We start from the raw sequence: 13,073 nt of genomic DNA on the forward strand, positions 1-13,073 counted from the left end.
AATTTTCAAATTTTCTCTACAATATAGAGAGGATTTACAGTTTATTTATTTGTTGGAAAATTTCATGGAATCAGAATACCGCACGATATTTACCATGAAAAAGATAGTGAGAAAACTGATGATTGAAATTTAGAATAATTTTTCAAAATTATGTAACCTAACCATAGGATACAAACACTTTCATCTTTTCAAAGGTGTGGAATCAGGTCTATGATTCCACCTTTTTGAAAAGTGAATACCATCAAAATTATAACTTATTGATAAAAGACTTAATAAGAGTCAAAGTGCCGGTTGCACAAAAGCCGGTTAAATTTTAACCAAGAGAACCAATCAGAGAAGACGTCTTATCAAAAAGACCTCTGATTGGTTCTCGTGAAATTAATCACGGTTTAAACTTAACCGGCTTTTGTGTAACCGGGTATTATAATGATTACTTACTATTTTATTAAATTGATGTTAGCATAGCTCTTCAATTTTTTATATGATGTAGGATTAACACTTCTATTAAAATAAAAATAACATCAAATACTATTTTTTTAAATGTATATTCTATAAATGCATAGGTCAATGAAATATGAAAATACTAATATTGATGCATTAATCAAGTTGCATATAAAAATGGTAGACCTACTTGATATACTCTATTCTAATACAGGATCTTTTTTAGAGCCTCAATTCCTCAAGAAGAAACGTTCAAAAGTTCAATTTTCAAATGAGTCAAATCAATTCTCAGGCCTAGTTGCACTGAAGCCTGTTAAATTTTGATCAAGATTAAATTCCACAAAAATCATTCATGGAAGGTTTTTTAGAAGAAGGCTCCTCTGAATTGTTTTTGTGGCATTTTATCGGGATTAGAAGTAAACAGACTTTTGTGCAACCAGGTGATATTTTGTAAATTAATACAGATATCTCAAAAGTTTCTCCTGGAGACCATCTCTGAATTTCTTGTAATGTTATCTTGTGTTATAATGAGGTCCACGTTATAATGGCAGTGTTTGATTAGAAATGGTATTGCTATCCTTTTCTATCATTCAACAAAGAGGAGAGGACCTAAAATTGAACCTTGTGGTACTCCATGCATAACGTTTTTCCAAGTTGACTTTTTGTCACCGACAGATACCATACACATTGTTTCCTACCTAATAGATAGGATTTAAACCAAACTAACGAGTTGTGACTGAAACCAAGAATAGCCAACTTATTCAGAAGGACTGTATGATCAACAGTATCGAATGCTTTAGAAAAATCAAATAGGGTGAGGATGGTGCATTTTCTTTGGTCCATAGCTAACCTTATATCATCAGTGACACGAAGCAGAGCTGTCTCAGTTGAATGGAATTTTCTAAAGCCTGATTGAAAGTTATGAAGCTTACTATTGTTGTCTAGAAATTTTACAACTTGAGCATGAATGAGTCTTTCTAGCACTTTGGACAATGCAGGTAAAATACTGATTGGTCTAAAATCCTCAACTTTATTGGGTGATGGGACTTTATTTAGAGGGCGAACCAGAGCAAACTTCCAGTTTTCAGGGAAAATGCCTTCTTCAAGTGACTTGTTGAAAATGTATGTAATGGTTGGTAAAACAGCAAATAACATCTTCTTGATAAATTTAATAGGAATTTTGTCTACACCCATATAGCATTACTATGAATACGTTGAATTGCTCTGAAAGTGTCTTCTTCTGAGATTGGATGGAAATGGAATTGATCAGTGATTGGTAAATCTAAGTTTGTAACCTGCTCTTCAAGATCATCTATATGATTAGCAATGACAACTTCATCGCGTTGGTTAGAGTGTGAAACGAAATGGTCATTTATATTATTCAATTGTAGGTCAATTTGTGGATTCGATTTCTGTTTGCCAAGCCCGAATTCTTTTATTCCCTGCCAAAGTGATTTAGAGTCTTGTCTATTGTTTGTCATAAACGAATTCAAATACCTAATCTTTGAGTTCCGTAATTCCTGTTTAACCCTATTTCTAAGGCTCCTATACTCTATCAAACTGTCCAAGTCAAATGTCTTTTTAAATTTTCTATGTGCTTTGTCTCTACGTCCCATCATCTTAAGTATGTCTTCAGTCATCCACGGTACTCGTCGTTTTCTATTAATCCTCCTTGTCACATAAGGTGCATGTTTGTCATACAAAGTCAAAGTCCAATTCTCGAAAGTCTTGACCATGTCATCAACTGAGGGTAATGCTTCAATTTGATGCCATGGAGTCTGAGCCACATCAGTCAGGAAGGCGGCTTCATCAAAGTTTTTGAAGTCTCTATAAGTGATAATTTTCTGTTCTGGCTTGGGTATCTTATGGGAAAGTATACAGTAGATCAAATCATGTCTAGAAATAGCTGGGACTGAGATTTGGCCTGCTTGAACAACCTCATTGGGATCACTAACAATGAGAAGGTCAATGAATGTGTCTGATTCATTAGTAAGATGAGTTGGTTCGAGAGGTAGAATAGTCATGTTTAGGCATTGGAAAATTGTAGTCAGTTGAAAGAAGTCAAAGTTACAATTTGTCATGTTCAAGTCGGTGTTCATATCCCCCATAACTAGTATACGGTTATAACAAGGCATTAGAGAAAGCAAGGCATTTTCGAAATTTGTGAAATGACCTATTTTTGGTGGGCGATAACAGATACCAACGAGTAATTTATCATTACTAGATAAGGATAATTCCAGTAGCATAAACTCTGGTCTGGAACAATACTCTTGTTTAGATGTGATTAAAACTTTGTTTTGATACCATCTTTCACATAAATTGCTACACCCCCACAAGCTTTATTTAATCTATCATTCCGGAAAAGATTATATCCAGGCAATGCAACAAAATTTGATGAAATACTAGGCTTCAAAAATGATTCGGAAATTCCGATTATATTGAAGTCCTGAAAACGGAAGATTGCTCTGAGTTCATCAATGTGGCAACTGAGGGATTGTACGTTAAGGTGAGCAGCCTTGAAAAGTTTTTTGAAAGAGTGGAGCAACGATAGACAACGAAATAGACAAAGATAGCAACACCAATCTTAATTAAATATTGTCATTATTGACCGAGCGAAGTGAGGTCTAAAGGTGCGTACAGACTTTCGCTCTGCTCCGCAACCGAACGTCACTCCAGCAGAGCGATTGATGATCGACCGGGGAGCACAGTGGTTCGACCGGGGAACGCGAGAAGATCTAACATCTTCCGTAACGTTCATGATGGGTGCGTGGGCGGAGCGACTGTGGTTCGATGGAGGAACGAGGGCAGAGCGTGCTCGGTGCGGGTTGGAAGAGCGTATATGTGTATGCAGCTTTAGATTCAAGTCTACGGTTTGGCATTTCTCTTAATGTTTAAATGTTTATATGTTGCGCATTTACGGCGAAACGCGGTAACAGATTTTCATGAAATTTGTCAGGTATGTTCCTTTTTTAATTGCGCGTCGACTTATATACAAGGTTTTTGGAAATTTTGCATTCCAAGGATAATATATAAGAAAAAAGGAGCCTCCTTCATACGCCAATATTAGAGTAAAAATCAGACTATAGAATTATTCATCATAAATCAGCTGATAAGTGATTACACAGATGTGTGGAGAAGCCAGTCTATTGCTGTATTTCCATAAGGTCTATAGTTTCAATCAGGTACTTGTGGATAAGAATACTGCATGAGGTCTACTGTTACAGAACTACTAGTAAAATATAATTGATTATTTTAAAAGAGAATAAACAGTTAATATTACATCAATAAACCTGTATCAGCTAGGTACCATCTATAGAACTCAATGACAAGACAGAGGATCGGCAACGCTGTTCTCCTATCATTATCCACTGCCATTAAGTGAATAAAGATGGGATAACAGCGTTGCCGATTCTCTGCCTTGACACTTCCTTCTATCTATTATGCTTTCAACGTCTGCCTAAAACTAGTTTCATTAGCGAATACTGTAGTGAGGTTCACTTTATAATGGAGGTTAAGAAAGATATGTGAACAGCGTTGCAGATTCTCTGCATTGCCACTGCCTTTGATAGCTGATAATGGGATATCCTTCATACGCCAATATTAGAGTAAAAATCAGACTATAAAATTATTCATCCTAAATCAGCTGACAAGTGATTACACAGATGTGTGGAAAAGCCAGTCTATTGCTGTAAGGTTTACAGTTTCAATCAGGTACTTGTGGATGAGAATACTGCGTGAGGTCTACTGTTTACAGAACTACTAGTAACGTTGACCTCACTATAATGGCAGTGTAGGAAGATAGGAGAAAATGGTTGCCAGATCTCAGCCTTGCCACCCAAACAGCTAATACTGGTATATCTGATCAATTTAACTGTTCATTATTGTTAATCATATTTATTATTTGTCAAGAAAATATATTTTTTAAAGATGTAATAGACTAATAAATTTTCATGATTGAGATTAAATATTTTGTCAATAAGTTGAATTTCTACATTGTTGATAAACGATGTGGCAACATCGCCAAGCGTGAAAGAGATAGCGCCATCTGCTAGCTTTGTTGAATGACAGACAAGGATAGCAGCACCATTGCAAATCACACACTGCCATTATAAAGTGGACCTCACTATATAAGAGATGGCATTGCTATTAAATATTATTACAAATAGAAAATCAAGTCCTTGTTTTCTAATCTACAGTAGGCTACAATAAAGTTGATGAATTATTATGAAGATATAAGTTAGCTGCATTTCAACTCAGTGAGTTGAAAAATAACTGAAAATTTCAATAAAAATCCGGCCTTTACCGAACTGCAGATGAGTGGATTATTGCTGCCTTATTATCGCTCCAAAAGCATCATATCTATATGACGTTATTTATTTGAAAGTATACATATTTTATTGGCGATGAATTATTACCACTAATAATAATATCTACTCAGGGTTTCAAGCTGCTCAGTTCAAAAAAGTAGACATTTATCTAAAAAGTACTTTATTGCTAGTGAATAGAAAAATTTTAAACAACATTTTTCAAAAGTATAATGAACTAGATAGTACAAGCTCATCTATTTACAACAATGATCATCAGCTATTTACATTTTGTGTAAAAGTAATTATTTTCTCCAAAATAACATGTTTTAACACTTCATTTTTCCTTTCTTCTTATTATTAATGTGTGGGTTTTGGGTCATGAATGTTGCATCTTCATCTATCAGAACGTTTTTAATTAATAGAAAATTATTGAATCAAATCTCAGTCAGGTACAAATTCATCTTTACAAACTGTACAATAAAAAATTTCTAAACTAAATTTCCAGATTAATAATTTCAACAACATACTTGAAACAGTGGAGCAAATGTATTTAAAGCTATATTTTTTTATATATTGTTTAATTCTTTAGAACTCATCATTTCTATCAATATAAGTTCAGGTCTCCTTAATAGAGAATTATATTCTTAAAACATGTAAAAACGTCAATCTCTGGAGGAGAAGATTACAAAAATTCATTATTATTTACAGTAGAATTTAAGTTACTGCAATCTTCGAAACTGATATCATGCTTCCTTTTCATGGAAGTGCATTGCGAATGTAATATAATTTTATTTATTACATTATAAATTTATTTATTTATTATAATTATTTATGTGTAAAACTGTAATCACTGATATAAAAATTGAATATAAAAATTATCAATTCTTTTTGTGTAGTTGAGAAGTTGATATTGTGGTAAATTATTCATATTGAATGAAAAAGACTATGAAATTGTCAAAAACCACAGATTCATTGATACCTACTTGAAAAGACCGGTTTCGGTTATTACACCATTGTGAATCTCTGAGAAACAGTTTGTTTCTATGGATTTTGACAATTTCTTAGTCTTTTTCATTCAATTATCAATTCGATTGGAATTAAAACTTTTTAATCACATTCATTCAAAAGTAGCATTGACTCATCAGTGGTTGTAATTGATTTTCATATATCATAGAAAACCTACTGTTATGCTTATAATCATGGAAATTCTATGTAGAACAAGATCCATTTAATTCTATGAAATATCACTGTGCTACTAAAATATTATCATGAATTTCAATACAAAAATAGGAATTGATCCTATAAGTAATTTGATGTCTGATCACATACCATATAATATTGGATCTCGCATGAAATAAATTAAGATAATATGGTGCCTTGAATGAAAGATCTATCAAATTCGTGTACTTTTGGCTAATACATGATATTTATGAATACATGACAAATCGATGTATCAAAAAGTATTAGGCACTCGGTAGATTGAAAATTATGACATTCCAAAGTTGAAAATTGATTTCAAATCATAAATTGTTCCAATAACTCTTCTATAGGTAATGACTATAATAGTTCAAATGTTAGGAAATAGTATACCGGTACTCATTTTATTGCATTGTAACCTGAATGAATTTCTAATATAAAAGATACACTCACTTATTCTCGTAAAGAATGAACTATTCAAGATTTTTTAAGAGTATAATTTATCATTCATATATAACATTCTGAGTACTTATAGTTAAAATACGTTTGCATCTTTATTTTTAATGAACTTTAGAATGATTGTTTTTCTATCATGATTTGTATCCCAATCATGATTTGTATATTCCATCAAATATCATCGAATTCGAGTACTTTTGGTAAATATATAATATGAATACCTAAAAAATAATATATTTTTAAATCACTTTTTGCTGATTTCAAATCGATTTGTATTAATGATAGAAAATTGAGCTCATGGATTGAGCTGAATTATTTTATGATTGTAATACAAATAATCATTGTGGAATACTGATCCTGATTGTAATAGGCAACTAATCATAAGCTCATAGAGTTTAAATCATGATTACAATAAAAATATATAGAAAAATATAATTCTTCAATGTTGTTTTCCATCATGAACTGCTTATTATTAAATCACTTTTTTCTATTAAAAAGAACGACTAGCTGTCAGAATTTTCTACAATAAATGAATTAATCACTCACTGTGACAACGAGATCTTTCGGCAGCTCCGCCTTGTACAACCAGGATAATGGCGGACCTGCCGAAAGATCTCGTTGTCACAGTGAGTGATTAATTTATTTATTGTAGAAAATTCTGACTGCTAGTCTTTCTTTTTAATAGCAAAAAGTGATTTAATAATAAGCAGTTCGTAATGGAAAACAAACATTGAAGAATTATATCTCTCTATAATTATATTTTTATTGTAATCATGATTTAAACTCTATGAGCTCATGATTAGTTGCCTATTACAATCAAGATCAGTATTCCACCATGATTATTTGTATTACAATCATGGAATAAAAATTGAGCTCCATGATCTCAATATTCTATCAGTAATTCAAATCAATTCAGATCAGTAGAGAGAAGGCTATCAGTATATGCTCTTGCTCTGAACCAATATACGATTTTTCATCGGTTTTTGATGAGTGATTCAGACCAATTCAGATCAGTACAGAGTATCAGTATGCCCATGCTCCGAACAAAATAAACAATTTTTCATCAGTTTCTGATCAGTAATTCAGATCAGTACAGAGTATCAGTATGCCCATGCTCCGAACAAAATAAACCATTTTTCATCAGTTTTTTATCATTAATTCAGATCAGTACAGAGTATCAGTATGCCCATGCTCCGAACAAAATAAACAATTTTTCATCAGTTTCTGATCAGTAATTCAGATCAGTACAGAGTATCAGTATGCCCATGCTCTGAGCCAAACGAACGATTTTTTATCAGTAATTCAGATCAGTACAGAGTATCAGTATGCCCATGCTCTGTACCAAATAAACCATTTTTCATCAGTTTTTTATCATTAATTCAGATCAGTACAGAGTATCAGTATGCCCATGCTCCGAACAAAATAAACAATTTTTCATCAGTTTCTGATCAGTAATTCAGATCAGTACAGAGTATCAGTATGCCCATGCTCTGAGCCAAACGAACGATTTTTTATCAGTAATTCAGATCAGTACAGAGTATCAGTATGCCCATGCTCTGAACCAAACGAACGATTTTCTATCAGTAATTCAGATCAGTACAGAGTATCAGTATGCCCATGCTCTGAACCAATATGCGATTTATGGGTGCTATCAGTAGAAGCCCCAGACCATGAAAACGAAGGAGGTCTCAGAGGTCGACCATCCGCCTGTCTCCCAGCCAAACCTCTTATCACTTTATCCGTACAAGTAAACGCCAAGAAGATAAACAAACCCTGCAGGGTGTTCAAAGCAATGAACGCATACCACAGACCCTCAATATCCAGAGTCCCTGCCACCAGACCTATAGTCCAGGTGATCCCCATAACCAACGCCAGACGAACATACAGTCTGAAATCACGCTGAGTTCCCGAACTTGCTGTGAAGCGGGTAGTGGAGGATGTTGAGTAGATCATGTGTGCAGAACTAGCGAAGAAAACTATGTTCAACAACATGACCACTCCTATTGGTAACGCAAAGAATATTAGTAGAGCTTTTCTCTGTCCGAACCAACAAGAATACACTCCAAACTCAGGTCTGAGGTCTCTTGACACAGCATCCTTGGGTGAAGAATCAATCAGCATTGAAGAGATGAGGATGATAGCGGGCGCAGTCCAACTCCACAATGAATACAGTGTGAATTTGCGCCACTGTTTCCCTGATGATACTCTCAGTTCAGCTGTTGCCAGACGCAGCGTCCTCCAAACATCGAAAGACATTGTCAACATCCAAGAAAACGATGCCAGGAAACTGTAGTACATAACTAACGCATTTATGTAGCAGGGGTAATCCACAAGCAATTGACCTGCCATGAAGGTTGAGTATGCAACAAGGAGTGACAAACATAGACAAGCCAGATTTTTCCCTGATAGATTTCTCAACTCTGGTAACAACACAAATGCAGTGAGATGTAGCAGAAGGAATATGATGGAGACCCCTAGGCCTGCAAACGTGATGTACCCCATGTAAGGTCCAAACTTGTCCACCAGTCTTGTTCCAAAGTCATCCTTGATACACAACTCCATGGTACCATCTTTCCTCACCACAAAACTGTCAGCACCATAGGTTTGCCCATAAGCTGGCACAAACACGTTGGTGTGATTCCTGTCGAGGATGTATTCATCCTTCTCCAGCAGGATTTTCAAACATTCATCATGAGAATCAGCTCCAGACTGGAGAAATTCCACACTGTTGATGGAGTCATTGAAGAGGTATGTATTGTTAAATCTAGAGGTGTCATCTCTGTTTATTATGAGGACATCTGTGGTGTTCATGTCTGAATATTTATCATTTAGGTCTGAATGTGAGTATTTATCCTTGATGTTGTTAGCGATATCATTGAGAATTTCCCGACATTTCCTGAAGAATGGATCAAATACCTGGTTGTCGCTGCAGGGCCTCTTTTTACCAACAGCTGTTTTGCCTCCGGTGAGGTCAAACAAAACCGTGAACGCTACGGGGCTAAAATCTTTGTTGTAGATGTCTCTAAAGGATATCCTGTTGCACTGGAGGTATTGGAGGGGGACATTATTGCAGACAGCACAGTGGGGGTTCCGGAACCCGTAGTTTCCTTCATAAACTAGTGAGGTATAAGCTTCACAACGGTTACGGACCTCCACGTTGGTCCAGTTTATCGCGCAGGATTTGATGGTGTTGGCTTGGCATCTGCGGATTTTGGAAGCGGATGAGTCCGGGATCACAGGGTCAATGGTACAAGGGTGGAATTTGTTGTCTTCAGTTAGTAACCCCCAGGAGTCTTTCTGGTCGTCGAAGTAGAGGTTCTGGGAGACCTTGTCTCGCGTGTAGTTGTGGGTGTAGCCAAGTGAGGCGCATTCAAGGCGTGGTTTCCAGAGGTCGATCGCTGTCTCGCCGTGACAGAGAGCGCAGTAGGCGTTACGGTAGGTGCGTCCCGTGTCTGGACTGGTGACCGGCAGTGCCGCCAGGGGGTCAGAGGGGTCCCGGTCGCCGCCCGGTTCACAGAGAGCTCGTACCGCCTTGTCTTCCCAGCTGGGCGGGCAGCCTGTGAAAATAGAAACAGAATCAGAATTAGTTGGCAATCTAGTGAATTGAATCATGATGGGCTTTGTTATTTCCCTGATGAATATTGCTACAATATTTGGAAATAGAAGAAGAAGAGGAAGAAGAAGTAGAATAAGAAGAAGGAGACATGATGAAGAAGAATGAGAAGAATGAGAGAACAACATGATGAAGGAGAAGAACAAAGAATCAGTAGTAAAAGGAAAGTTGGAAGAATAAATGAGAAGAAAAATAAAAAGGGGGGATGGAGGAGGAGTAGCATGAGGAAGACGAGGTGAAGCAACGATGGAGAAGAAGAATAGAAGAGGGAGAACACGACATTGAATTTGATTTGGGTTCTTTATTCATGAGTTCTTCATCCTTGTTTTCTCAGCTGGGCGGGCAGCCTATCCGAATAGAAATGGAAATAGATTTAGTTGTCAATTGAGTGAATATCGTAATTCAATTATTGAATCGCGATAGGCTTTGTCGTAATAAATAGAAATAGGAATAGGATAAGAAAAAGAAGAAGAATGATGAAGAGAACTCAAGATGAAGGAGGAGAACACTTGATGTAGAAGGTGAAAAAGGAGGGATGGATGATGATAAGGAAGAAGAAAAATATGAACATATGATGGAGTACAAGAAGAAGGAGAACACATGATGTAGAAGAAGAGAAAGGAGGGACACATGATCAAAAAAACACAACATGATGATGAAGAAGAAGAAGGTGGAGATGAACGAGCTGAAGGGAAGGAGGAGGAGGAGGAGGATGAGGAGCAGAAGAAGGAGGAGGTGAACGAGCTTAAGGAGAAGGAGGAGGGGAGAAGGAGAAGGAGTAGAAGGAGAAGGAGGAGAAGGTGAAGGAAAAGGAGGTGGAGAGACTAGGGAGAAGAAGAATCTAAAGAGAAGATGATGAGGAGAAAAAGAGAATAGACGAAGGAGAAGAAGAAGGTAAAGAAGGATAAGAAGAATTACAGAAAGGCAGGAAACAATCAAGAAGATCGAACTTCGAGGTACTCTGGCTAATACTTTTTTGGTACAGATTCATTATTACAGAGTGGCACAAGGAAACAAGAAATTTTGAAATAGTGTCATTTTCACGAAAAATTCATGAGACTATTAGAATACTAATGAATTGCATGTACTCATTACGCCACTATGTAAAAGCATGGAGTAAAAATCTGGTGTGGCGCACTCACACAACTTTCCTTTCCGTTATGAAAATTGATCACCTGACGCTAGTGTTCCTGCGCATCTCAAGTCTACTATTCAAAGATTTGAGCCAGCTGGTGACAGGGCAATAAAGCTGGAGACACACGAGGTCTGCTATCTCTTCATAGTGAATCATTTAATAGAATCAACAGTTTGCAATTGGATAATCACATTTTCTCGAATTTCGAGCTTATTTTTAATTCTAGGTGAACATGTTACTGGACATTAATTGTAGAGATTCTCATGCTCAATCTTTTCCATTCAATTTTTTTCGTTTAAATTGTATCTGAAGCCTGATAATTGAGAATCTAAAATCAAACTTTGCATAGATGGGGCAGAGCTCCTGAAATTTTTACAGATATGCGACTTGTGACAGTTGATAGAGCTTATCGATGACTATTTTAGGTATAACTTCAATCAAAATCGTTGGAGCCGATTTTGAGAAAATCGCGAAAAACCCTGTTTTTGACAACATTTTCGCCATTTTAGCCGCCATCTTGAATCGCATTTGATTGAAATTGTTCGTGTCGGATCCTTATATTGTAGGGACCTCACGTTCCAAATTTCAAGTCATTCCATTAATTGGGAGATGAGATATCGTGTAGCCTACTCAGACGCACATACACTCATACACACACACACACACACACATACAGACCAATACCCAAAAAACACTTTTTTGGACTCAGGGGACCTTGAAACGTATAGAAATTTAGAAATTGGGGTACCTTAATTTTTTTCGGAAAGCAATACTTTCCTTACCTATGGTAATAGGGCAAGGAAAGTAAAAATGCCGTGTGAGATTGTTGCAAACTTGTCTAAGTTTTTATAATCTCCTAGTATCATTTTAGTCTCATTTAAATGGTGACAGTCAGGTACTGTTTATGCTTTTTTTGAATGTACAGTTGTTGACGTTGTCTCTTGCCTCCGTGGCCTTCTGATAAGAAAAATATTATTATAATGTCACAATTTTCAATTTTTTATTTGAATAATGTGATACCTGTCTTCATGTAGATGCCGCCAAATTGTCTCAGCTCGACGCAACTGAACGACGTCAATGCTCTCCGCTGTTCGGCCAACTCGAAGTGCCTCGAGTCAAGACAGCAGTCGCCGTAGCTGGCACACTGTGCGTCGCACATGCAGTTGCGGTCTCGCCAATCGGCAAGGGGTGCGGCCGAGTCGTCCCAGCCCTCGCAGCTCGATTTGCCATCGCACGTTCTGCGAAAATATCAAAATTCAAACTAATTACTCGCTGATTAGGACAGATTGATGGTTGAATAATAATATAAGAAAATGAAGATTTTGTGAAAATTCAAACAAGCCGTTGCGGTCTTGTTCTTTTCAGACATTGCAGCTTGATTTGCCATGAGAAAAATATAAAAATCCAAGTTGATCACTCGCTGACTAAGTCAGTTTGGATTGTGTAATGGTTGATTAGTAATATAAGAGAGTTAATATTCTGTGGAAATTTGAACAAGCAGTTGCTGTCTTGTTCGTCCCAGCTTTCACAGCTCGATTTGTCATCGCAGGCTCTAAGGAAAAATAGAACTAAAGTTGATCATTCCAATTATGAAGATTTGCGATAATATAGGACTAAAAATTTTGTGAAGTGAACTACAAGACTTAAGCTATTTCGGACTTAGTGTAACCTTATTTAAATTTGGGAGAGGAATAGCACATCAAGGTTACCTCATTTTTTCTCTCCCTATCATTTTGATGATGTACTTATTGCATGAATGAATCAATAAATAATATAAACATGCATGTTATTGACTCCAAGGGCTAAGCCACATGAAGTGTTTCTTTTAAGGCGCTTTCAGACGAGTCGGAAGGGGAGGTAGCTCTCAGATTGACTGATTAGGGTGACGGTCGGAAATCAGCTGCTATGAATTAGATTATCGGAG

At 36.3% G+C, this 13,073-nt stretch overlaps 1 protein-coding gene across 3 annotated transcripts in view; it reads right to left on the minus strand.

The window, feature by feature from the left end:
- Nucleotides 1-4,912: 4,912 nt before the first annotated feature.
- LOC111061963 overlaps nucleotides 4,913-13,073 on the minus strand; it is a 157,621-nt gene continuing 149,460 nt past the window's right edge. For 2 of the 3 annotated variants that reach the window (XM_039436890.1, XM_039436889.1), the window contains exons 2-3: nucleotides 12,170-12,387; nucleotides 4,913-9,958 (exon numbers count right to left, since the gene is read on the minus strand). In XM_039436890.1, coding sequence (XP_039292824.1) covers nucleotides 7,995-9,958; nucleotides 12,170-12,387 — 2,182 coding nt within the window. In that variant the 3' untranslated portion in view covers nucleotides 4,913-7,994. The remainder of the gene's footprint in view (nucleotides 9,959-12,169; nucleotides 12,388-13,073) is intronic. The other variant, XM_039436891.1, reaches the window with a different exon arrangement.

Source organism: Nilaparvata lugens, chromosome 10 (genome assembly GCF_014356525.2).
Source record: "Nilaparvata lugens isolate BPH chromosome 10, ASM1435652v1, whole genome shotgun sequence".
Classification (NCBI taxonomy): domain Eukaryota; kingdom Metazoa; phylum Arthropoda; class Insecta; order Hemiptera; family Delphacidae; genus Nilaparvata; species Nilaparvata lugens.